Here is a 26411-nt window from a genome sequence, read left to right as displayed (position 1 = left end):
CTCAGTACAGAAGCTGGTCAAGCAGCCAGGACACGAGAGGAGACACAGAGCGGGTATCATGGGGTATCGTCAGCTAAGAGGGGCTAGACATCCCTGACACGTGAGCAGTCCTGGCTTCTGCTCTGATTGCAGCAGGTGCATTTGGGCATGAAGCAAGAGTCCGTCCCTCCCTGGTGGGAAGGATGGGGGTAGCGCGCCTGGGCAGAGGTGTGGGGGTGGACGCTGGCAGCAAGGGAGATAGCGGAAGGATGGATGGATCTGGGGATAATCGCGAAAGGGAAGCCAGGAAGAGAAAGACACACATCAGATGACAACACTGACAAGGGGAATCTACGATATGGCACAACAGAACCTACCTAGGAGACAGAAAGCAGACTCACAGACACAGAGGGCAGACTTGGGGGTGCTGAAGGGGAAGGGGGCGCAGGAAGGAAAGAGCAGGAGGCTGGGATTAGCAGATGCAAACGATTACATATATCGGATGGACAGACGACGAGGGCCTACTGCAGAGCAGAGAGCAACTGCATTCAACATCCTGCGATAAACCATAATGGAAAATAAGAGGAGAAAGAATGCATATACGTACATAACTGAGTGACATAATGACTACTGTACTGCAGACATTAACGTGGCGCTGCTTACGCTTCAATAAAATAAATATGAAAAAAACATCAAGACAAGGGGTTGAGGACTTAAGAGAAGCCACCATTTCGAGGGCAGTGAGCAGATGGGGAAGTCAGGGTGCCTGGAAGCGGTAGGAAGGGGTCCGTGTCAGGAGGCCTGGGACCCTCTGGGTGGATGCAGAGGCCCACTGAGTTACCCTCAACTCCTCGTCACTCCATCGTCACTTCTACTTATTGGCTGGGTTTCTACTCAAAGGAGATTTTCCTTCTCTGGTGGCTGAGCTTTACTTTTGCTTTTCAGTGTTTTTGAAGTTTCCCATGAGTCTGAATTGCTTTAAAAAAGAGGAGGGGGGAAGGTTCTAAGGAAGGGAATCTGTGTATAAAGACAGATTTACTGCTCCAGCCATGCTGAAGAGTGAGCCTGCACACATCGGGGTCCAGGCGGAAGCGAGCGGGCACCTTGCAAATTGCAAGGTGGATGGCTCAAGGCTGACATGAGAACCGTCATCTGGAGACTCTATCGAGTCCTCTGAAGACAGTGATACAGGGAGTCAGATGTAGGAACACGTGCAAACCTAAGATCTGGTTCTGCCCCATGTTTAATGCTGATCATTTCCAGTGAGATCATCTGAAGGCGGTGGTGGGGGGCGGTTAGGGGCAGGGAGGGGGGTTGGGGGTGCGGGGCGGACAATGCTCTCTTGGGAGAGGAACCATCCTACTGGACATGCACACACAGACCTGCAGGTCTTTTTGGTCCTTCTTGCTCTCCAGGTTTGGAGTTCTTGTCACAAAGTCATTCAGCATGCTGTTGAGAGACAATCAGCTTCAGAATGAGAATGCTAGCAGAAATGAAAACATACATGTTCCTGGAGGGAAAAAAAATCCGGTAACACTGAGTGGCTGGGAACACGGTACCTGAGAAGCAGAAAGTAACCGGGGGGAGCCAGATTCAACTGCACGGACTCCTTCAACACACCCAACAGCGAAGGGAAGTTCTCTTGCAAGGCTGTTGCTGGGAGCCTATTTAATAAAAACAAATAAATAGACAACAACAAAAAACCATAAGAAAAAAAAAACATCCAGCCATGAACAGGTCCAATCAAAATGTTTTCTTATAAGCACGTTTTAGGTGCAGGCGGTTAAAAGGCACAGGACGATGCCTTATCTGCCTGACCTGTTTTGTTCTTTTTAAATTAAAATACACACGCGCTAAATTGCAGTATCCTGGCAAGAACTTGGGGACTTGGATTACCAGCCACCCGTCTAAACAGGTCAGATGCTCCTGGTTTCCTCGTCTATAAAGTGAAAACCTTGAACTGGAGGATGGATCTCTGGGCCTGTTCTGGCTCCATCTAGCATTTGGCCTCCCTAACGTCACTGGAAATGCAGAGTGAGCCATCGGGAGGTCGCAGAGGGTTCAGTCAGGGGTTACCCAGCAGGAGGCTGATCTTCAGCAGCTCTCAGGTCAGGCCTCACGGGAAATGAGGACTCGGGGTTGTTGCCGTGGGGTGACGCTGCACTGCACAGGGAGGCAGCTGGGCTGCAGCCAAAGGGTCCCAGGATCGAGTGCTGGTCCCCGACTCTCGGCCTCCTGAGAGTCCTGGGCAGGGCCTCCTCCCTGAAAGGAGGCTGCCATCCCTGCGGTTGCTGGACAAAGTCACTCAGGCCACTGCAGTCGGCGCTTGCTGGGATTACGACATGTATGAGTGAGCACTAGGAAGGACATGGGGAAAAGTGGAAGCAGTAACAGATTTTATTTTCTTGGGCTCCAAAATCACTGAGGACGGTGATTGCAGCCACAAAATTAAAAGATGCCTGCTTCTTGCAAAAAAAGCTATGACCAACCTAGACAATGTATTAAAAAGCAGAGACATTACTTTAGCAATGAAGGTCCACAGAGTCAAAGCTGTGGTTTTTCCAGTAGTCATGTATGGATGTGAGAGTTGGACCATAAAGAAGGCTGAGCACCAAAGGATTGATGCTTTTGAACTGTAGTGTTGGAGGAGACTCTTGAGAGTCCCTTGGACATCAAACCAGTCCATCCTTAAGGAAATCAACCCTGAATATTCATTGGAAGGACTGACGCTAAACTGAAGCGCCAATACTTTGATCACCTGATGCGAAGAGCCGACTCATTAGAAAAGACCCTGATGCTGGGAAGGATTGAAGGCAGGAGAAGAAGGGGACGACAGAGGATGAGATGGTTGGATGGCATCACTGACTCGATGGATGTGAATTTGAGCAAACTCTGGGAGACAGTGAAGGACAGGGAAGCCTGGTGTGCTGCAGTCCATGGGTTGCAAAGAGTTGGACACAACTGAGTGACTGAACAACAGAGGAAGGACATGACTAGCTCATTTTCTCCTCCTGAAGGAAAGGAGTGCAGTGAGGCTTGTGGTGGAGGGTGAACGGCTGGCCTGAACTCCTGGGACTAGGACCCTCCATCTACCTTCCTGTAATCCTAGGGAGTCATGGGTCAGAATAACCATGGAATGTGAAGTTGCTAGCCAGGGAGCTTGCAGCTGGTGGTCAAATTTACTAATGGTAAATCCCCTGAGACACATGAGGCTATCAAGGCATCCGTGAGATGGGGCTACACCCCCTTCACCCCCATTACTGCAGCTCTAACCTCCCCGCACGGTGGAGGCATCTGAGAGCTGTATCCAGGAGCTGCCGTAAGAGCCGTAAGGGCCAGTAAAGCATCCTCTCTCCTGCAGAGAGCCGCCTGGGGAACCGCTGCAGCTGAGGCCCCGGCAGGTGGGAGTTCAGCTCAGGGAACCCATGCAGAAACCTCACTCAGTCGTGTCTGACTCTTTGCGACCCCGTGGACTGCAGCACGCCAGGCTTCCCTGTCCATCACCAACTCCCGGAGCTTGCTCAAACTCACGTCCGTTGACATGAAGCCTCCCAGCAGGAAACAGGGCAAAGCACTGAGGACAGCATCCAAAATAGTCACTTCTTTTCCTAAAAGAGGTTCTTAAAACTCCTCTCCATTTTTCAGGTTATCAAGGTAACGCAAACTGTTTCTTCTGAAGTTTATCAGGTCTCACACAAAGCTGTGCTGAGATAAAAGTGTTCAAGCTACAGCACACAGACTTGAAGATGTCAGATTAGCTCTCTGTAGAAGGAAAAAGTAAGACTGTCGGAGTGTTCCAATGGTTTGAGAGGGAATTAGGACACCTCTCAGATCCCTGGGTCGGCAAGATCCCCTGGAGGAGGAAAATGGCACCCCACTCCAGTATTCTTGCTTAGAGAATCCCATGGACAGAGGAGCCTGGTGGGCTACAGACCATGGGGTCACACAGAACCAGACACGACTGGGTTAGTAACACACAGATACTTTCTGAACTAAGGCTCTCCAGTAATCAAGAAACATACGGGTGGAGGCAGGGAGGGATAAAGAAGAAGCTGGGATTAACATAGACACACTACTGTACACAAAAAAGGTAAACAATAAGGACCTACTGCAAAGCCCAGGGAACTATACGCAACATCTTATAATAACTTATAATGAAAAAGCATTTGAAAAAGCATACACGCACACACACATACCCCCCCCCATATCGAACTGAGTCACAGTGCCAGACACCTGAAACTAACTCGACATGGTAAATAAACGGCGCTGCAATTAAAAGAAAAAAAGGAGGACAATCAAGAGTAGCTACTTATAATCACTGCAACGGCATCTATAATTGAGAAAGGCCTTTGAGGGGCTGCGTTACCTTTGGATGAACACGTAGCAAAACTGCAACACGGGGACATCCACCAGGGGCGATTTCTGAAAATTAAAGCACAGCTAATTACTCCAAACTGGGAGGAAATAAGGCTAAAACAAGAATTCAAATACAGAAATGAAACAGGTTATATCTGTTAACAAAGCAAAGGTTTCCAGCTCCAGGAGTCTTCTGAATGTAATAATACGAAGGATCTCTGTGAAATAAAAGCAAAGGTATCCTGTGACGGCTCACATCTTTAGGTCCCTGCGCATCAGACTCCCGGTCCTTTCCCACATTTACCTACTTTCCACCCCAGACTTTTAGCAAGTATTTAAGGAAGGCCAAAAACCAGTCGGCCAGATGACATCTAGTGTTTTTTGGGTTTTTATTTTTAAGCCCAGGTTTTGCAGACGCTTGTAGATCAAGTACTAAAGGAATAAAGCAGGAAAGCGCCTGCACTGTGCACGGAGCTGTCTGTCGGGGGGCCAGCTTCCCCGTGGCTGTAGCTGGGACATCATTCGGAGGGACTGAACAGCATGGGGAAGGCCAGTCTCCAGCCAACTCAACCTGCTTGGAGTTATAAATGCCAATCCAAGGTCTGTCATGTGAACATTCACGTTCAAGAGTAAAAAGCGGGACCTTCCTGCCAGCCATGTGGTGGTTAGGAACCCACCTTCTAATGCAGGGGACGCGGGTTCCATCCCTGCTCAGGGAACCAAGATCCCATGTGCTGCAGGGTGACTACACCTCAGTGCTGCTCCTAACATGCCTGTGAGCTGCAGCGAAAGATCCCACGTGCCGCAACTAAGACTCGATGCCCACAGTAAATAAATAAATAAATATATTTTTTAAAAGGGGTAAAAGGCAACCAGTGCTGTGTGTGCCAAGTCACTTTAGTTGTGTCCAAATCTTTGCGACCCCGTGGACTGTAACCCGCCTGGCTCCTCTGTCCACAGGGATTCTCCAGGCAAGAATACTGGAGTGGGTTGCCGTGCCCTCCTCCAGGGCAATCTTTCTGACCCAGGGATTAAACCTGGGTCTCCTGTCTCCTGCAGGCTCTTTACCACTAGCACCACCTGGGAAGCCCCAAGGCAACAAGAGTTCTAGGCCATGCAGAGACCTGGGGGCAGATGTCATGAAGCCACTTGTGACCATTTTACATCTGATTCCTTAAGCTGGTTCCATGAGCTGGCCTCATGGGGTTAAGTTGTAGGCTGCCTCATCTTCTTTCCCCAACTAGAATACAGGCTGACCGTGGGCGGGGGCAGTGTCACTCTTCAGGATTCCCCACTGTGGACGCATGTACTTGATGTTCAATGAACGCGTGGAATGAAGGAAGGCGAGCAGGGCCGGAAGTGTAACTGACTGGTTAGAGGTCCCGGAGGCCTTCCTCCCAGCGCGGACATCTCTGCAGAGGGTGACCCTGAGCCACAGGCCCTTTCAGAGGAGGCGCCCCCAGTGGAGGGGTCTCCCGCAAGGCAGGCGGAGCTGTAAAAACTGCTAAAGGTATTCCTGGTCAGTTTTCTCACTCTGTAGGGAAAATGCATGAACGCATCTCTGACTTCAAGGTTTAGCTTCCGTTCACCACCCTTCGTGCTATGACCTAAATATCTAAGAGCAAGATTTATTTTATTTGTTATAAAATTTTGGTAAAATATATTTGAAAAAATTGACCACTTAAAACATTTTTATGGGTACAGGACAAGGGCATTCAGGATATTCACAGCTACTGCTGGGCAGCTACGATCACCATTCATTAGCACTATTTCACCTTCGCAGAGTGAAACTCAGTCCCCGTTAAACACCTACGCCCATTCCCTCCTCCCCAGCTTCTAGGAACCACCACTCTCTTTTCTGTCTCTAGACTGGACCACTCCTGGGTACCTCAGATAAGTGGAATCATGCAACACTGTCCTTCTGGACTGACTTATTCCCCTTAGCATAATGCTGTTAAGGTTCATTCATGGTACAGCATGTCAGAATTTCCTCCCTTTTCAAGGTTGAGTCATAATCCACTGCATGCATATATACTTCACTGTGTTTATCCATTCATCTGCTGAAGGGTTATTTCAACTTTTTGGCTCTGGTAAACAAATATCACTTTGAATTAAAACTATTTTTTAATGATCGCTTGGTTCACTCTATTAATTTTCATTTAGGGAATTATTTCTGACTATATCATCTTAAATTACCTGAGCGAGGACAATTATTTCAAGGTCAGAACAAATCCCTGGTTTCTATCAAATTAATTCAGAACAAAACAGCTCCAACACTTTCAATGAAGAGGTCTGCTTTGGTGAAATCAAAGACTTCTCAGGTGTAAAACCATAGAGACTGTTCTGTTGCAATGCACTGTGAAGTGAAGGCGCCCAGTCGTGTCTGACTCTCTGTGACCCTGTGGACTGTAGCCCACCAGACTCCTCCATCCATGGGATTTTCCAGGCAAGAACACTGGAGTGGGTTGCCATTTCCTTCTCCAGGAGATCTTCCCGACCCAGGGATTGAACGTGGGTCTCCCACATTATAGGCAGACGCTTTACCATCTGAACCACCAGGGAACTCAAAAAAAAACCACTGTGTGTAAATGAAAAGGTGTCTGAGCAGTAGAAAAGCTCCCTCAACTGCTATGCAGAAATTGGGCAGAAAAACTATAGGAGCTTTGTGGTTCAAACACATCACCCTTCAAAGACCACCCATCTCCCTGTAGCCAGATGAAAGCTCTGCTTTCTCAGAATGTCCAGTATGAGTTAAGTCTTCTGACATGTACTTTGTACTTTGGTAAAAATTAAGCAAACTTTTAACTTGCCCATGACAAAGATGCTCTCCTTGACCTAGTCTAGTCAGGCCCCTTGGCTTTTTGTATTTTTTAAATATTTACTTATTTATTGGGCTGCTTCAGGTCCTAGTTCTGGCATTCGGAAGCTTGAGTTGCATCCTGCGGGTCTAGTTCCCTGTTACTACTGTTGTTCAGTAAGTCATGTCTGACTCGGCAACCCCAAGGACTGCAGCACGCCGACCTTCCCTGGGCTTCACTATCTCCTGGAGCTTGCTCAAACTCATGCTGAATTCAGTTCCCTGACTAGGGATTAAACCTGGGCACCCTGCATTGGCCAGCATGGAGACTTACAGCTACTGGACCACCAGAGAAGTCTCTGGGTTTGTTTTTTTTTCCGGCCGCACAGCACGGCTTGTGAGATCTTAGTTCCCCGACCAGGCACTGACCCGGGACCCTGAGCAGTGAAAGTGGAGAGTCCTAACCACTGGACTGCCAGAGAAGTCCTTAGCCAGGCTCCTCTGAGCCCTCGTCTTGGCCAAGCCTCAACCTCGGCCTACAAGGTTCTACCTTCGGCACAAACGATTCTGTCCACCTCACACACTAAGAGGCTTGAGCAAACACGACTACGGTTCCCAGCAGCTCAAGGCTGTGTCCTAGGGAGATGACCTCGACCCCCTTAAAATGAGAAAGAAAGCTCATGGCCTTGGAAGGAATCTGCTGTGTGTTCAGCCAAGTCCTGATGGGTTCCTGACCTCCCCTCCTTTGAGCATTTATTAGGAAAAGCTTATGGTTACAAATCCTTCCTCTGTCCCTCTGAGATGTGTATCCATCTCCTCCCAACCCGGGAATGTCTTTTCCAAGAACCTGGCAGCCATCCCTTTAAAATATCATCAAGAAAGACAGGGCCCCTGTCTCCCAGTCTCCTGGGGAGCACAGGAATCTACCTTTCACATCACAGTCAGCAACCATGGTCTAATTACATCCACTAAGCCCCTTTCCACTTGTTTGTAACTTTCCACTCCCCTGACTCGGCTGAAGCCCTGTTCCTTCATCCTTCCTACTCATCCTCCCCATAAAATACCTGCTCACCTCTGCATAAACTGGAACTGAGCACGCCTCTCCCCGCTACTGCCGTAGCTACTGAATGAAGTCGGTCTTTCTCACCTTTAACTACTATCCAGCTTTGCTTATCTTTGATGCTTTTTAGGCTGCCAGTTCTTGGAAGCCAAGTGCCACTTCCTCTTTTCAGCTTTATTCAATTTGGCGCACAGTGGGCCCTTGATAAGAACCACTACCAGGGATTTCACTGGTGGTTCAGTAGTTGAGAATGCAAGAGATGTGGGTTCGATCCCTGGTCTGGGGAACTAAGACCCCACCTGCCTCGGGGCAACTAAGCCTGTGCGCTGTGACTGCTAAGCCCAAGTGCCACAACTAGAGAGCCGGTGTGTCCGCAACAAAAGATCCTGCAAGACGCAGTTAAGACCCAGGACAGTCAAATACACAAACTACGCTGCAGAAAACACAGCCGCTACTGGGCAGAGTGCTCTGCGGTGGGCTGGAAGGATGGAAGCCGGTCCCCAATCACAGGTGGTTCACACCTCAAGACGGGAATCCATGGAGCACGTCTCGTGCATTTCCACAAAACCCGGAAAGAACACCTCCGTTTCATGGCTCCTTGAATTCCCAGGTGCTCATGTATCCTTTGTTTCCCTCCCGGACGCCATCTACAAGATGTGGACTGGAAGAGTCCTGCATTCATCCGAGGGCTCCCCGGGCTCCTGACCTCGTCCCCGCGGACCTGCGGCGGGTGCTTCACCACCTCCTTCACCAGGTGCAGCACGGAGTCCGTCTGCAGGGTGCTCAGCGCACAGATCAGATCCACGAGGGTCAGCTGGGAAGTGCTGGCCGCCGGAACGATCTGCCGAGAAGAGGACCGTTCCTTGAGTGAGACAACAAAAATGAGGAGGACTCTCAGAAAGCACTCTGTGATACTTGCTCCCGGAGGAAGAGATGTGTTTTAATCTTTCAAACAAATATTTAAAGGAATACTAGGTAAAGGACTGTATTGGTAGGAAGAAGAGTGAGGTTAAAAAAAAAACTTTTAATCACAGGAAAGTAAACAGTATCTGATACAGATGAGGAATAAAAGGCACAGCCGGTGATGGGCAATCGCTCTGGTCTTTATGTGTTCAAGCTGAGAAAGCGTGTTGGGAACAGATAGTATTAACTTGAAGGAAACAGGCTGATTATCAAGAGCCAGCCCCCAAAGTATGAGGACAGCAAGCGAAACAGGAAAACTAGGTTCACGGGAGCTGGCCAAGGCAGGGAAGTCCCGGCATGGGAGGTGTGTTTTGGTGATCGCAGTGGAGTTGGGGGCCTGCCCTTGGAAGTATGAGGGTCCTCGCTGGAGAAGACCCCACAGGTGCTAAGCTGGGTGGCCGGGCCCAGCAGCCTCTCACGCCTCCTTGGGTGATGGGGTCCGCGCTGGGCACTGAGCTAGTGTGCGGGGGTGGGGCAGATGCGCGCTCTGACAGAGGTAGTGGGTAGGAACCTACACGGACGATGGAGGGAACTGAGTGTGAAGCCCGTGCTGGGTTTGCAGAAGCAGGAGACCCAAGCTCCTGGCAGGACCTTGTGATGCAGCCTTCGGTGGAGAACGCTTATGCAAAATGTAAACTGAAGTCTGGGTAGAGGAATGCGATGATTTCTTTACCATCACAAACGAGGATTATTCTTACAAATTAAAAAAGTCAAATGTCAACTGTGACTGTGTTAGTGGAAGTCAGTGACGGTGACAAGCATAGCCCTCTGGGGAGAGTGGCGGGGAATGCTGACGGGGTGGGGAAATACATGTGTGGGGACAGGGGACTAGGGAAAATCTCTACACCCTCCTCTCATTCTGCTGCAAACTTAAAACTGCCCTAGAAAAGGAAGGTCTCTAAAAGACATTGGTTTAAAAAAAAAAAAACAACAGAAAGCTTTTAGCAGGCTCTATAACCAGGGAGGGGCCCCCAGCAGTCCTCACGGGTAGGACGAGGAACCATTTCTTAAGCTGGGTGGCAGGTCCCCCGGTGGTGTTTTTCTTTGAAATGTACATGTTATAGACATTCTTGGAAGCACACTGCTAGACAGTAGATTAAAATGAAAAGTACAATATACTCATCATACGGTAGAAAGAGAAGAAAACAGAGGTTGGGTGGGCTCCACTCCCACCCCCCACCTCGCTGCAACAGGCACAGCTAGACAATGACGTCGCGAGTTTAACACAGGGGCCCCCCTCCGTGGTCTCCCCTGGCGGCCTCTGGGGTCACTGACGTCGCGAGTTTAACACAGGGGCCCCCCTCCGTGGTCTCCCCTGGCAGCCTCTGGGGTCACCTCTGATTGCACGGGGCTGTCTGCGCACAGCTTCCGTTTCCGGTTTTACCTTCGTTTTACTGTGGCGTTTCCCCTTCTTCCTGCTCCACACAGCTGCAACAGCTGCCATCAGCTGAACTCCAAGAGGCGCTGTCAACGGGTTCAAGAAGTCTAAAATTTTTTGTCGTATGGTCTTAAAAAAAAACAAACAGAAAACAGAAAAACGATGAGTGAGAGCAGAATCAGGGCTCCCGTGGACCGCACCCTTCATCACGAGCACCTGTGACCTTGGAAGCCTTTGTCTTAGTGTTGTGGGCACTATGCTGGGGTCTGGGGGTGACGTTGGGGGGATGGTGGTGGTGCAGAGCACCTTCTGGAGGAGTTGTACATGATGCATGGTGGGCCGTCCAGGTGCACAAAAAGCGGAGAGGAGACTCCTGGGAAGTGATGGATACCACCTTCGAGCAGACAGGAGTGGGGCAGGGCTCAGAGCAACTCACCTGAGGCTTTGCAGACCCAGCAAGAAAGTGGGGACCCTGCAGGGAAGCCCCCAACCACGCTGGCCTCAACCAGTTCAGGGAGGGCTTGTAAGCACCAGGAAGGATGTGCTTCAGTTTCCAGAAATATGTACCATTTACCTATTTTATTATGCAGCCAACTAAAAACAGACCCATGACATGGCCCAGGGACGTCACTCGCCACCCTCCCCTTTGCTGTGCCTGGATTTCTCTGCATTCCCGAAACCTCCGTGTTCCTTCCTTTGTGGATGCTGAGGGTCTCCCAACCTCTAACACACCCCTGGGAAGGCACACTCTCTCATCCTGGGTCTTGGCTCAGCTCCTCTGCTTCAGGAAGGCCTTCTTGACCCTCAGAGCAGGGGTCGCAGGCCGGCAGAGTGCCCTGCGTCTCTTTGCAGCGCTTCTCATCACTATTTTAAAGTGGATGGTTAATGTCTGTGCCTGCCAGGAAGACAAGGACTTCCCTCCTCTATCTTACCCGCTCGTGGACAGGCAGGGCCAGGTACACAGCAGCAGGCACACACATGCCTGTGGAATGAATGGATTTACCTTGGGCTTCCCCTGCTCCTTGCAAGAAAAGGTATGACCAACCTAGACAGCATATTAAAAAGCAGAGACATTACTTTGCCAACAAAGGGCTGTCTAGTCAAAGCTATGGTTTTTCCAGTAGTCATGTATGGATGTGAGAGTTGGACAATAAAGCTGAGCACCGAAGAATTGATGCTTTTGAACTGTGGTGTTGGAAAAGACTCTTGAGAGTCCCTTGGACTGCAAGGAGATCCAAACAGTCCATCCTAAAGGAAATCACTCCTGAATATTCATGAGAAGAACTGAAGCTGAAGCTGAAGCTCCAACACTTTGGCTACCTGATGAGAAGAGCCAACTCACTGGAAAAGACCCTGATGCTGGGCAAGATTGAGGGCGGGAGGAGAAGGGGACGACAGAGGATGAGATGGTTGGATGGCATCACTGACTCAGTGGACATGAGTTTGGGCAAGCTCCTGGAGTTGGTGATGGACAGGGAGGCCTGGTGTGCTGCAGTCCATGGAGTTGCAAAGAGTCAGACGCGACTAAGCGACTGAACTGAACATCCCTGTCCCCCCTGCCTTTGTCTAGCATCACTTTAGATACAACTGAGCCGGGGATGGGGACGTCCTCTTCCTCCTACCATGGTTTCTGCTTGAGAGAGACCATGCGGGCCCCAGCTCAGGGCCTTGGGGCCTTCAGGGAGGGCTTGGGTTAAGTGCTCAGTAAATGTTGTGTTGTTCAGTTATGTTCAACTCTTCATGATCCCATGGACTGTAGCCTGCCAGGCTACTCTGCCAGGCTACTATGGAATTCTCCAGGCAAGAAGACTGGAGTGGGCTGCCATTCCCTTTGCCAGGGGATCTTCCCAATCCAGGGACTGAACCCGTGTCTCCTGTACTGTAGGCGTAGGTTTTGTTTTTTGTTTTTTAACCACTGAGCCACCTGGGAAGCCCTTGGAAAGCCCCCAATAAATGTCAGCCAGCATTACAATGAATTCTTCCATCAGTCCAGGGGGTAGGCTACTAGTAACAGGCTCATTTCACAGAGGAGGAAACCGAGGTTCAGGCTGAGTGAACCTTCTGGACCTTTTAAGAGATTAATTTTTAAGCTGAATTTAAGCAGGTTCCTGTGGCAGATTTCCCTTGGAGGTCATCCCTGGAACCGACAGAAAATTTTTGGAGGCCACCTGTGCCTCCCGGAACCTAAAAGCCCGCTGATCTGGGAGTCAGACTGCCTGGCTGACCACAGAAAAGAATCACATGCTCTCTCTACACCCCTCACCTGTCACCTGGGAATAATAATAGCACCTGCCTTGCAGGTGAGGACTGAATACGCCAGTAAATATAGAGTGTCAGATGACGCCCGGCATCCTGTCTCCAGCGGAGGAAACAGCACACAGAGGTTTAATGCACATGCTCAAGGTTCCACAGAGCAGCTGAGCAGGGAGACAAATCCAGGCGACCTGGGTCCCTGGGCCCTGACTGTTCTGCTCAACCCAGGCTGCCAGAAGCCGGTGGTAAGCCCTGAGGGCACACGCCAGCCATGCTCAGAGGATGGGAGACACGGCCAGACAACTGGGAGCCATGGGACATGGTAATCATACACTGAGTTACGTGCTTGGGTGCCTCCCAGGGAGAGTCAAGGGTTTAACGTGGTGCGGGACCCTCTGGGGACTTCCTGGGACAGATCCCTCCCCACTTGTCCTCTGCTGGCCTCTTGTTTGTGGAAAAGCTTTCGCCTCCCAGGCCTCCCCTGAGTCATCAGTGCCTGGCTCAAGAATTGATGACTGCGGGGCTTTCCTGGTGGCTCAGCGGTCAAGCATCCAATGCAGGAGACAAGGTTCCAAGCCGTGATCCGGGAAGATCCCGCATGCCGTCACACAACTCACTCACTCCTTCGGCCACAACTACTGAGCCTGTGCTCCAGATCCCGGGAGCTGCAGCGACTGTAGCCTGCAAGCCGGAGAGTCCGTACTCCATGACAAGAGAAGCCATCGCAACAGGAGGCCCACATACCGCGATGAAGCGTAGACACTGCTCCCCGCAACTAGAGAAAGCCCTTGCTGCAACGCACACCCAGCACGACCAAAAATAATTTCTCTAAATAGTCAAAGAGGAAAAAATAAACTGAAAAGTACTCATAAAAGCCTTCTTCCCATGAATATAAGGCTTACTCTAATAAACAAACTGGAGATTTCTATTTCCGGTTTACTTATAACAGTACTTCTAACGTGGGTTTCTCTGGGCACATGGTCTTTGATTACGTATGTATACATCCCTGCGTATTTTTATTTCTGGCGGGACAATACAAGACAAAGGAAATCATAAGCCTGCAGAGGAAGCTCTCTCACTTTGGTGGTTTTAAAGTAAACGGAAGAGGATCCCTTCGTGGCTCCGAGGAGATCGACGGGTCTCTTCTGAGTCTCCTCCTTCCTGAGGACGTTCCAGAGAAGGGCCATGGTGTTAATGATTCGAGGGAGCTCTTCCAGAATAGCATTCTTGGCATTCTTCAGATTGGTAGGGTCGGTCACAGCAGAGGTCTGAAAAACAGAGACGAACACACGTGAGACCCAGAAGCATTTCCCTTTCCATGAGGAACCTGGGGTTGGTGGATGGAGTCTGGGCTGGAGCACTCCCCAGGGCAAGGCCCACGGGTGGTCTAGAAATAAGATGCCTCCCTGAGCATTTAAACCCACGACTTCCCTTCAGAGAGGGATGTGTGTGAGTCTGAGGCTCATTACAAACTTTGCCAGTCCCTCAACCAAAGTGCAAGCTCCGTTCTAGAATTTAATCCCAGATAGGATAGTGTGCTTCCCTGGGGGCTCAGGTGGTAAAGAGTCCGCCTGCATTGTGGGAGACCCGGGTTCAATCCCTGGGTTGGGACGATCCCCTGGAGAAGGGAATGGCTACTGACTCCAGCATTCTGGCCTGGAAAATTCCAAGGACAGAGGAGCCTGGTGGGCTACAGTCCTTAGGGTCCATGGACCCCAAGGGTCGGACATGACTGAGTGACTTTCACTTTCACTTTCTAGGGTAGAGTAATCAGGACATAAAATGCCTTCAAACCGTAAAGTCAAGTAAAAAAAATACATGGAAGAAAGATCACATTCTGTGCCACACTGGGCAAGGGCTGAAGTTGCCCACAGAGTGGTCAGTGAGAACAAAACCACATGTGTGTTACTTACATATGTACATTTGCACATATACTTGCACACACGCTTGCATTATTTGCATATCTGTTATTTGGCATTAATATTGGCATACATGTCTGCCTTACATACATACATACTTTTCTTATTTGAAACAGACATAATCCCAAAGAAGACAAAACAATATATGAAAACTGCCTCAAACTTGGGGAAAAAAAGCAATTTACCTTTTTGCTTTGGTTGGGTTGTTCCAAAAGACAGAAATGACTAATGGTTGTTAGGCCTTCCAACAGAGTGAGTGGATAATCTGGGGAGATGTTTTCCCTCTTGGAGGTTATGCTTTGGTGAAGAAACAAGAAACCAGTTTTGAGAATCTTTAAGAATGAGGCCAGAAAAGTTTTTAATCCTAAACATAGAAACCACAGAGAAATCACCATCTTAAAACAAACTGGGGCTCTCATAATGAAATACCACTACAAAAACGACAGGCCTCTTTCAAGCTGTTTTACATTTATCTGGTCGCTTTGGAAAAATGTTTCCAGATGTTTTAGGATTTCTGTGCAGAGGATTCACACTTTTATTTGTTTTGCAAAAATAATGGAGACAGATTGACTTGTCCTACAACCCGGATCTGGCCTGGGTAGTCATATGGAATTAAAAATAAAGGAATCCAAAGTCAGTTCCTTGTTACCCTCTCTTGACAATGTTACCTAGGTTTCTGATTAGGTTGAAATGACCCTCCCGGCTGATGGCAAGGGCCAATCAGCCAGCCATTCATGACAAAGGCTGTCATTAAAGCAGTAACAATGCCTCTTCTCAGGTGGCGCTAGTGGTAAGGAAGCTGCCTGCCTACTCAGGAGACACAGGAGATGCAGGTTCCATGCCTGGGTCAGGAAGATCTCCTGGAGGAGGAAATGGCAACCCACTACAGAATCTCTGCTTGGAGGATCCCATGGATAGAGGAGCCTGGCGGGCTTCAGTCCATGGGGTCGCAGAGAGTCAGATACAACTGAAGGGACTCAGCACACAAGTACCAGTTGCCTCAAGGCTCACTGTACCTGATGGACAGCTTTGCCGACTCGCTCTCATACTGCTTGACCAGCTCATCCAAGTTTTTGCAGATCTGGACAAGGAAGGGTGTAACCGTCCAGCCCAGGGACCTTCCGAAATACGGCAAGGAATGCGTGACCAGGCTGACCCAGGCCGGGTGCATGCCGTAGCCGTAGGCTGGCTGCAGGCCCCTGACCACCGCGGCCACCAGCAGCCCCTGCGAGGTGAGTGGGTGGGGCCGCACATACTGCAGGGCGCTGATGGCCTGCTGGAAGTTCAGGGCCCGCCGCCACTCCCGGGGTAGGTCGGGCGGCTGCTCTGCCTCCTCCAGCGCCTGGCCCAGGTGGTGCTCCAGCACGATGAGCACCTGTAGCAGCTTCAGCAGCTCGATCTGCAGCGGGTGCTCGCTCCAGATCTGGTCCTGGCCCAGGTTGATGACGTGCTCCTCCAGCACGCCCTCCTCCCGCAGGGTTCCGCCCGGTGCACCCGTGGCCAGCCCGTAGCGCTTCTGGCTCGTGTACATGGAGGCGGACAGCGAGAGCAGGACGAACTCCTGGACCCGGCATCTCTGCAGTAGGCCCTGGATGAACTCCACATTCTTGCCCTCGGCCGCCTTGGCCACCGACACCAGCTGCGTCATCACCCTGATCAGCACCTCCACGCTCTTGACCTGCACGTCCCGGTTGCCCAGGACGTCCCGGTGCGAGACCCTCATGGAGCAAGGGTAGTAGCTTCGGAGGAAACTGAGGCACAGGTAGGTGAGGAGCTCGATGAGCAGCGAGTGCGGGCACGCGCTGGGGGGCTGGCTTGGGAGCTTGCCGTAGAAGCTCTGGCCCCCCAACGCCTCCTGGTGGCGGGCCAGGAGGTTGGAGATGAGGTTGAGGTGTGCCGTGGCGCTGGTGTCCACGCTGGTCCTGGACACGGCATCGACGAACTCGCGCGGGTTGGTTTTGAGCACGGCCTCCAGCACCGAGAAGGCGTAGAGCACCCGCCGCGCATCGTAGGGCTGCAGGTAGAGCAGGATGTGCGCGAACAGGGCCTCCAGCCTCGCCTGCCTCTCGCGCTGCTGCTTCCGCAGCCGGGCCGCCGTCAGAGCCTGGAGCTCCGCGGCCGCTTCGTCATCGCTGGACGGCAGCGACTCCGAGGCCTGGGTTCTATCTGAGTCCGCTCGCGCCAGGCACGTGGGGCTGCCCGCCTGCAGGCCGGGGGCCCTGGCGGCTGCGGCCAGGGGCGCGCAGCACTGCTCACCACCGCTCAGCTCCTGGGGGTCGTGCGCCGGAGAGGAGACGGAGGACGTGTTCTCGCTGCTGTCCGTGGTGCCGGAGGTCGTGTCCGCCGACTCGGTGCGCTCGCTGCCGTCCTCGGCTGTGGCGCGGGCCGGTCCGTCCGGCAGGTCTTCGAGGCGCGGGGGGCGGTCGTGCTCGTGGGGCTCGCCACTTGCTGGGAGCGCCTCGGGCTCCGTCTCCACCTCGGCCCAGATGGCCTCGCGGTCCACCGTGGTGAGCTGGCTCAGGGGCGCGCCGTCTTCACAGCTGCCCTCTGGCAGCTCTGGTGTGTCCCAGGCGTCCGCGAACGAGACTTGCTTTCTGTTGAGCCAGCGGTGCAAGTCTTCTGCAAGGGACGGAACGACAGACAGCTTGAGAACAGAAGGGTTAGTTATGACAGGCAGTTCCACAGTGATCTTGGTCTTAAAGGGAGGCAGCAAGATCAATTTTAGTAAAATGCTCCAGGGGGGTGGGGAAGGGCCAAGACAAATTCTTGGCAATATCGTGGATGGGTTGGGATGATCCCTGGAGGAGGAAATGGCAACCCACTCCGGTGTTCTTGCCTGCAGAATTTCATGGAAGGTTGAGTGGCTTTCACTTTCACATAGGGAATAAAACCAATATGACATAACTATAAATTGAGTATGCTTAGAGGCTCGGTCCTGTCTGACTCTCTGTGACCCCATGAACTGTGGCCTACCAGGCTCCTCTGTCCTTGGAATTCTCCAGGCAAGAATACTGGAGTGGGCTGCCATTTCCTTCTCCAGGGGATCTTCCCCACCCAGGGATCCAGCCTGGGTCTCCCACATTGGAGGTGGATTCTTCACCAACTGAGCCCCCAGGGAAGCCCATAAATTGAATGTAACCTTTAAAAATCATGGATCACTATGCTGTCCACATGAAACTTGTGTAGCACTGTAAATCAGCGATACTGCACTAAAAAATAAAGCGTAAAAAAACAACAAAACACAGCTCCTGCGTGAAACGACAACACTAGAGTCTAGGTTACATTACAAATAGAAGTCAGACAAGCAAAGTGAACAGGTCTTTTAAAATGTTCAAGAAGTTGGGTAATTTAGTTATGTTATCATAGAAAATATAAATATAGCAAGTTTAGGGGAAGGGTGATCTATAAAAATGCCTATCGTTTTCTCCCAGGACTTTCCTTTCAAAAAAAGGTACCCTACAGAAATGTCAATAGAAGATTTTTCAAAACTGAAAGGGTATTGCTGAAATGTACTGTATAAAAACAAAGCATCCACAAAGTAAGAGGACTGAAACCTCATGGTGCAGGCATGCTGGGTTTTCTAAAGACACATCTACATCCACTGATGTGGAGCAATGTCCGCTTAGAGGAGAGTATCTGTAATACGCAACTATGGAAATGTCTGGGAGGATATCTGCTGAGCCATTAACTGTAAAGTGCTCTACTGGCCGGCATGCCAAGGGACTTTACCTGTGCTTTTATTTCCTGATTACTCTGATTTTTAAATTAAGCAGTTAGTACCTCTGAGATTAGAACATACACAACGCTTTATTTAAAGTGCTCAGGTCTCTTTTAAAAAGGAGTGAAAAGCCAGATGTCCTCCGCACTGCCAAACATTTTTAATAGGCAGCTTTCAACAAATCTATTCCATGAACATTGAGCCAGGTTAGGAAAGAAGGAAGGATAAGATATTAGAAATATGAGCTTCTAGTTGTTCACAACAGTATTTAAAAATGAGATTTCCAAAGGACTAGTGCAGTAGCAAGGAGGGGAAGTAGAACCCTTCTGGTTGTTTCCAGGGAGCGAACAGGGCAGAGAAGACACTTTTTTTTTTTCTTAACAGGCAGGCAGCATTAAACAGGAATTAGAAGATGCAGCAGGAAGTGCCCTGGGACTTTTAACACCCGACGGGCTGTAGAGTTTCTTGTTAAAGAAATGCTTCAAAATTGAGCTGCCATAAATGAAGATCAAACTTTTAAGGAGGTGCTTAGTTTACAGTTCTTTGTATTTTACTTTCTTGTAATTGTGGAGTAATAAAATGCCTCCTAGTTTTTAGGCAAAGAACCTTGCAAAGAGAGGAAGCCACCTGGGAATCTTTGCTTATTTAGGTGTTAGGCTGCGTTCCTCTGTAAGATGAGACTGACGAACACTGAGTATTTACAACCCACTAAGCTAAACAAATTAGTCAAAGTCTGTAAAGCCACTGCTTAGAGAACTAACTGCAGGAAATCATAAAATACACCTATTGTGTGAAGTGATGTTAGACCATAAACTGTACTAAGTATTAATCACTGAAATTCAATGAAATCATCGGTTTCATTTCAGTCTTTCTTTTCTTTTTCTATCTCTATTCTTTAAAATTTAGTTAAAGATGCCTCTGAAAATTCTCAGAGCCCAGAGGTCTGTTTCTTCTTCTCTGATTTTAGCTTAAAGCTGGAAAAAACCTTGGAGAGCAGACAGAAACCACTTACCTTGTTGACGGTTCTTGAGCAGAAGTGATTTTTATATAGCACCACTGATTAGCTTACATGCAGGTTTCGACACGCTTGATCATTCATACCTGGGAAAGACCTCTGCTCTCCCGTCCCAGGTCTGAGAAAAGCTAGCCTGCCCAGCCCAAAATGACCTTCACACCAGACCTCAGACTTCCTTCCTAAGTGAAGAGGTGGCCTTGGAGACCTTCAGATGGATGATTTGTTTTTCTCTCCTACTACCTTGGATGCGCCTGAATTGCCTTCTCCAGCAAAAGAACCAAGAATCAGCTATATTTATTGGAACATGGGTTGCTAGTATTTTCCTTTTTAATATAAAAAAAGAAATCATATATTTTTCAGTGAAAACAACAAACCTACTACTAAGCATTTTGAAGTGCTGGTTCATCTGATCTGGAAATTTTAGGAGGCCCCACAAAGTACCTCCCCCAGCTTTTGAATCTGGCGAAACCATCCTGTCAGTCTGAGTGCCTTGACTGCGGCCCCAGGGCGACAGGGAGGTCCCGGCTGCCTCTTCCCTCCCCCTGGGCCCAGGGTCCCCGGGACACAGGACCGACCTGGCCCCTGCGCAGTGTACTCACCCGCCGAGTTCTCCCGAGTGAGGCAGTGGATGGCGGTTCGCTGGGTCTTGGGCTGCAGCAGGAGCAGGAGCACGGGCTCCAGGATGCGGGCCGCGTCGCCCAGGGACAGCGCCCGCACCAGCCAGCCCTGGGCGGCGGCCCCGATGGCCCCGTCCGAGCTGCCCAGGCTGTCCAGCACCACGAACAGGGACCTGACGTGGGTGGGGGGGGGTTGCGGATGCGCACCGTCAGGGTGCTCAGGACACCCTCGGGGAGCTCCACCCAGGGGGCTGGATTTGCGGGCCCAGGCAGATGAGGACCACAAGGTCAACTCTGCTTCCAGCTAGGGTCACTGTTGCTATTTTGTTGTTGAGTTGCTAAGTCAGGGGAGCTTTTAAAAATTCTGATGCCCAGGTCTCCTCACAAATGGGGGGGTGGGGTGGGGTGCATTAGGACCAGCTGGCATCTCTCCAAGGCTGCATGTCTGACCCCACATCTAGGGCTCCAGGAACACGGTAAAAGCGAAAGTGAAGTCGCTCAGTCGTGTCTGACTCCTTGTGACCCCACGGACTGTAGCCCACCAGGCTCCTCCGTTCATGGGATTTTCCAGGCAAGAATACTGGAGTGGGTTGCCTTTTCCTTCTCCAGGGGATCTTCCCGACCCAGGGGTCGAACCCAAGTCTCCCACCTTGCAGGCAGATGCTTTACCCTCTGAGCCACCATGGAAGCTTACAAGAGACAAGGTAAGGGATTTTTAAACACCAGTGTAGAACAGAGCATGCCTGTAAGAAAATGCACGGTTCTGGGAATGGGATTGAGGACATTGCAACTGCACACACCCAGTGTGGCTGCCACCCCAGTTAAGATCCATGTGTGCGCGTGCATGCTCCGGTGTGTCTGACTCTTTGCAACCCCATGGATGGTAGCCCGCCAGGCCCCTCTGTCTATGGGATTTCCCAGGCAAGAATACTGGAGTGGGTTGCCTTGTCCTTCTTCAGGGGATCTTCCCGACCCAGGGATCAAACCTGCATCTCCTGCACTGACTGGCAGGTGGATTCTTCACCAGTGAGCCACCGGGGAAGCCTGGCCAAGATTTACCCCTCCTTGTCTTCCTACCAAGCCCCCTAGGGGGGCTTGTTCTGCCGGCTCCTCAGGTAACTGTGAGGCACGCAGGGCTTCCTCCTTCCATAATCAAGGTAAGAAACCCCCTACCAGTTATTCACACCTGTCTGGCCTGAATTCACTGAGGGGATCCCAGGAATCCTTGCTCCGCATCAAGAACACAGGGGCTGAGGGGCTTGGTTTCCACTTCACGCATCTCCCCGAGCCCAGCCTGGCATGCTGACCCAGCACCTTCCCAAAGTGTCCTTTTCCTTTAAGGGTAAAGTTATTAAAAAAAAAAAAAAAAGAAGCCCCCATCACCTGTCAAAGGAGCGATTGTGAGACGTCACTCTGCTGCCCTGGATCTCTCTGGTCAGGTGCCAGATGACAGAAAATCGAAAGAGAGCTTCCAACCTGGTTCCCTTGAACAGGAGAGAAAACGGGAGTGAGGCGCCTGGTTTCTGTCTAAACAGAACAGCGTTCTTGGGGCAGCAAGCCTGTTTAAATGACAAACAAGAACTCAGCGGAAAAACAGCAGGCAGGGCAGAGGTGCCCGAGTGAAGGGGCCTGGTGTTCGGTGGGGCAGGTAGGAGGAGAACCCTGCTCCTCGCCCTCCTTGCTGCGGATGCACTCTCAGGGCAGTCCGTGCTCCAGACTCCACGACCACTGGAGTCCAGGGCCACGGCCAGGCCTGCGACTGGAGAATACAGGGCATGGCCTCCTCACGGCCCCTGGCAGTGCCATCCCCAGCCTCTTTGGCGCCAGTTTCATGGAAGACAACTTTTTTCCATGAACTGGGGTTGGGAGATGGTTTCGGAATGATTCCATGATCACTGACAGTTATCATGCCCTTCATTTCTCATCTAATACCACCGCTGATGTCACAGGAGGTTCCGATCTGCAGCCCGGAGTCCGGGGACCCCCGGCTTAGAGGACAGGGCCTGACACCAGTGCAGAGCCAGGGCTCTGGGGGTGACACGGTCTCTGTAGCTGCCTGCTTCACCCAGAGCTCTGGGGGCCCTGCAAGCATCACGGGAGCCTGGGCAGATGTCCCTGGTAAGCTTTAATACGACACATGGGGTGGCTCACGCTTCTGTAGGCCTTCCGGTCCTGAAATTACTGATCTATTAAAATGCTGCTGAGGCAACACACCTGTCCGTTAAACAGGATGTCCACTGAGCCCCAGAATGACTCCTGTCGGACACAGTTGAGTCTGCCTGAGGGCCTCCTTGATAGCTCAGATGGTAAAGAATCCACCTGCCACGCAGGAGACCCGGGTTCGATCCGTGGGTTGGGAAGATCCCCTGAAGGAGGGCATGGCAACCCACTCCAGTATTCTTGCCCAGGAAATCCTCATGGCCAGGGGAGTCTGGCGGGCTACAGTCTGTAGGGTCGCAAAGAGTTGGATACAACTGAATGACTAACACATGCCGCCACGTGACACCTGGGCAGGGGGCGGGGTGTCGGGACTGGGGTCAGACAGGGATCATCGGCTGCAGGGAGTCACCTTGTCGGGGTTCAGGAGGGCGTGGCAGATGATGTCCTCGCAGACGTTGGCCGTGGGGGCCAGGCAGTGCAGCCGGTAGAACAACTCCACGCACGTGACGTGATGCTCCCGGGTCTCCTTGTTCAGCTGATTCCAAAGCACACGAGCCACCCTCTGGACGGAGGGGAGACAGCATGAACACCGGCAAGTCCTGCCCCTTTCCTCCTTTGGCAGGCAGGTCCGGCCCCCAGCTGCCGGTTCCTGCCTACCTTTGCTATGTGAGCATCCTTAATACACTAAGAACCTTCACCGCCAGGCGAAATGAACCACATCACAGGCCCCTCAGGAGCCACCGGGCGAGGGTAACGGCACAGGTGAAATGTGGGGATTGGCCACCCGGGACACTGCAGCTCTAGCCCAGATCTCCACGTTCAGAGGGGAATCACCTGGCAGCAAGCACCTGTCGATGATGGAGATGTCCCCTCAACTAGCACACGCCAAAGCTCCCTACGTGCCGGTGCTTGGGTGCCAGGGTCACGCCCTCTAGGAAGTTTGGGGGTGATCTGTGGTGGTCGCTGTCCTGGGGTAGACACCCTAGCACCCTACCACCGGTGGTTGGCTCAAACTGGTGTTCAGCTTTAATCCCACAAACTTGCTTGTTCCCATTTCTATGCTAGTGCTGTAGCAGAGGCCTGGCTCATCTTCAGGGCCCAAACTATCCCAGAATCAAGTCCTTCATCTCCTCAACTCTGATCTCAGCTCTTTAAACATGACGTCTGCGAGTGGCTACAGCCCCTTCCCAAGTTCCCGGGGACACCAGCTGGACCAACCAGGGTGAGACTCAAAAAGAAGGCTGGTCCCACTCCTAGGAGGGGGAATTTCTAATGGCATTTTTTGGGGCGGGGGGTCATGGAAAAAGATGATGTCTGACAGATCAGATCATAATGTTTTAGAGACCTTGTAGATCAAAGAACTTCTTTTGACTCATTTATTTCTGAGCTTCCCTGGTGGCTCAGACGGTAAGGAAATCACCTACAGTGCAGGAGACATGGGTTCAATCTCTGGGTTGGGAAGATGCCCTGGAGAAGGAAATGGTTACCCATGCCAGTGTTCTCACCTGGACAGAGGTGAGACTGTCATCAGTTTCAGATGACAGAGGTGAGACTCTGCCATCCCATGGACAGAGGAGCCTGGCGGGCTACAGTGCATGGGGTCGCAAAGAGTCGGACACAACTGAGCGACTAACACATTTCTGTTTGATAAAACTCTTCTTTGCACAGATCAAATTAATCACTGACTTGCCTAAGCTCCTAACCATTATTTACTTTTTACTTAAGGAAATGTGATTTCCAGTTATCAAGTTACACATAAACTTCAAACAAAAAACTTCTGTCAACTACAAATTGACACTTGCCAAGAGCATTGCCAGCAACAGAACAACAAGGGCATTTGCCATCTGTCTCTCCGGAGACTGAGCCCTGGGCTGCTGTAGCTGCTGACCTTCAGGAGTTCAGGGTGGAGGGAGGAACTCTGTGCTCCAGGGAATCTGGTAGGACAGGTCTTTAGATAGTTAGATATTTTCAAGAACTGACTTCAGGATCCCCACCTTTGCATCTCTTCATATCTAGAAAGGGCTTTCCTGATAGTTCAGCTGGTAAAGAATCCACTTGCAATGCAGGAGACCCCGGTTTGATTCCTGGTTTGGGAAGATCTGCTGGAGAAGGGATAGGCTATCCACTCCGGTATTCTTGGGCTTCCCTTGTGGCTCAGCTGGTAAAGAATCTGCCTGCAATGCAGAAGACCTGGGTTCGATCCCTGGGTTGGGAAGATCCCCTGGAGAAGGGAAAGGCTACCTACTCCAGTATTCTAGCCTGGAGAATTCCATGGACTCTATAGTACGTGAGGTCGCAAAGAATTGGACGTGACTTTCACTTTCATATCTAGAAAAGGACTAAATCCCTTCATGGTTACATCAGCTCCTCCTGACTAGCAGAAAATCTCTTGTAAAGTAAGCACTTCATTGCACTAAACTCTTCCTTCACTGAAATCTTCTATATTGACCTTTTAGGAAGGACTGATGCTGAAGCTGAAACTCCAATACTTTGGTCATGTGATATGAAGAACTGACTGCTTGGAAAAGACCATGATGCTGGGAAAGATTGAAGGTGGGAGGAGAAGGGGATGACAGAGGATGGGATGGTTGGATAGCATCATCGACTCGATGGACATGAGTTTGAGTAAGCTCCAGGAGTTGGTGATGGGTAGGGAGGCCTGGCATGCTGCAGTCCATGGGGTCACAAAGAGTCGGACACGACTGAGCGACTGAACTGAACTGAAGGTTTAATATAAATTAAATATTGTTATACCTTTTACAAGTTTGTCAGCAAGGAAAGGACCTCGAGTGAAGAAACTTCTAAAAAATGTAAATGAGATATGAGCTTTTAGATAAACTTTATTAAGAATAATTGTGCTTCAGGAATGTCTAAAACAGTCTCTCCAGACAGGAGTAACTTATATGTCTAGGGTTTGTGCTAAACTAAGTGATGAAAGTTTATTGAATAGCTAAGATGGCTGGATGGCATCACCAACTCAATGGACATGGGTTTGGGTGGACTTTGGGAGTTGGTGATGGGCAGGGAGGCCTGGCGTGCTACAGTCCATGGGGTCGCAAAGAGTCAGACACGATTGAATGACTTAACTGAACTGAAGTCATTTCCAGATAAAATACAGCAGTCCCTTTGCCTTCAGTCCCTAGGGCAAATTTATGTGTAAGATCCTCCCTCTGGAAGGTTTAAAGTTTTTTTGGAGGGTTTTTGAGACTTGATCACAAAAAACACGCCTGCCCATTCATCATCTTTGCCTTCTCAGTCCCTATGCCCTGGACATTTTCTTAGTGGCTGGCAATCTGCCATTACTACTTCGCAAGGGCAGGGCAATCTTGGGACATCTGACCTTACTCTTGTTGGCACTGTAGGCAGAATGAACGTTGGTATGTAAGCTGTTCCATGGGAAGGAGAAAAAGGCTAGAGGATCTGGAACCAACCCGAGGCCTGGAGTCTGAGAACCTGGGGCGCACCCTGGCTGTCTGTATAGGTTACTTTCCCATCTCTAGTTCCAGCATCTCAATGTGGGTAGGCTTCAGCCCTGCCTCGTTCTTGAGAACCTGGTGACATTAATATATAACGTATGCTCCAGTGCTTGGCAAGTAGTACATGCTCAGGTACGTACTAAATCTGAATCAAAATAAAAATCAAGGCTTCAGAAAGAACTCATAAAAGCATACCCAAACAAGAGCAAAGTACTGAGTGCTATCATTTTTATTCTATTAATAGCCTTCCAAGAATTCATGGATGAAATTTTTTCTTCTTTTTTCCTCTCTGTGCCTATGATGGAGCTATGCCAAACTCTGTGATGTATGCAGGACCACGAAAAAAGATCTGCCCAGTTGCTGTGGTTCCAAGTTTTACAGAGTCAAGATTTATACTGTTACTCAACTTTGGTAGGAAGGGAAGACAGGGAGAAAGAGGGGCAAAAGCTGAAGAACGACTAAATCCAGGATCTGCCAGGACCCAACATCATAAGTGGGGCTAGACTGAACAAACCATGGACCCTCTCCCAGTGAAAATTATAGAAAAAGAAAACAGCCAGCCATTTAGAGTTGCTGGACATTATCCTAAGGGCATTCAAGAAATGAGGAAAAACTCAAGAGAATCTAGAAAAATTCCAGCACAAGAAGCAACAAGTCTATGGCACTTCAACTACGACTTGCCCACCTCTCAATCCAGATTGACTTGATAGGGGGTGGCCA

General features: G+C 50.4%; 1 protein-coding gene across 3 annotated transcripts in view; it reads right to left on the bottom strand.

Annotated features, from left to right (window-relative positions):
- Positions 1-26411, bottom strand: part of DOP1B (DOP1 leucine zipper like protein B) — a 123075-nt gene that overhangs the window by 23215 nt on the left and 73449 nt on the right. For all 3 annotated transcript variants that reach the window (XR_010664218.1, XM_065943006.1, XM_065943007.1), the window contains exons 16-26: positions 22625-22777; positions 21439-21539; positions 20038-20228; positions 15722-17324; positions 14891-15002; positions 13866-14054; positions 10540-10662; positions 8899-9033; positions 4346-4401; positions 1539-1643; positions 1362-1428 (exon numbers count right to left, since the gene is read on the bottom strand). Coding sequence is in view for 2 of the 3 variants with exons in the window: in XM_065943006.1 (XP_065799078.1) it covers positions 1362-1428; positions 1539-1643; positions 4346-4401; positions 8899-9033; positions 10540-10662; positions 13866-14054; positions 14891-15002; positions 15722-17324; positions 20038-20228; positions 21439-21539; positions 22625-22777 (2835 nt within the window). In the remaining variant the exon portion in view is untranslated. The remainder of the gene's footprint in view (positions 1-1361; positions 1429-1538; positions 1644-4345; positions 4402-8898; positions 9034-10539; positions 10663-13865; positions 14055-14890; positions 15003-15721; positions 17325-20037; positions 20229-21438; positions 21540-22624; positions 22778-26411) is intronic.

This window comes from Muntiacus reevesi, chromosome 8 (genome assembly GCF_963930625.1).
Source record: "Muntiacus reevesi chromosome 8, mMunRee1.1, whole genome shotgun sequence".
NCBI lineage: Eukaryota > Metazoa > Chordata > Mammalia > Artiodactyla > Cervidae > Muntiacus > Muntiacus reevesi.
The sequence above is the reverse complement of the archived record's forward strand: the minus strand, read 5'-3'. Positions and strand labels throughout refer to the sequence as shown.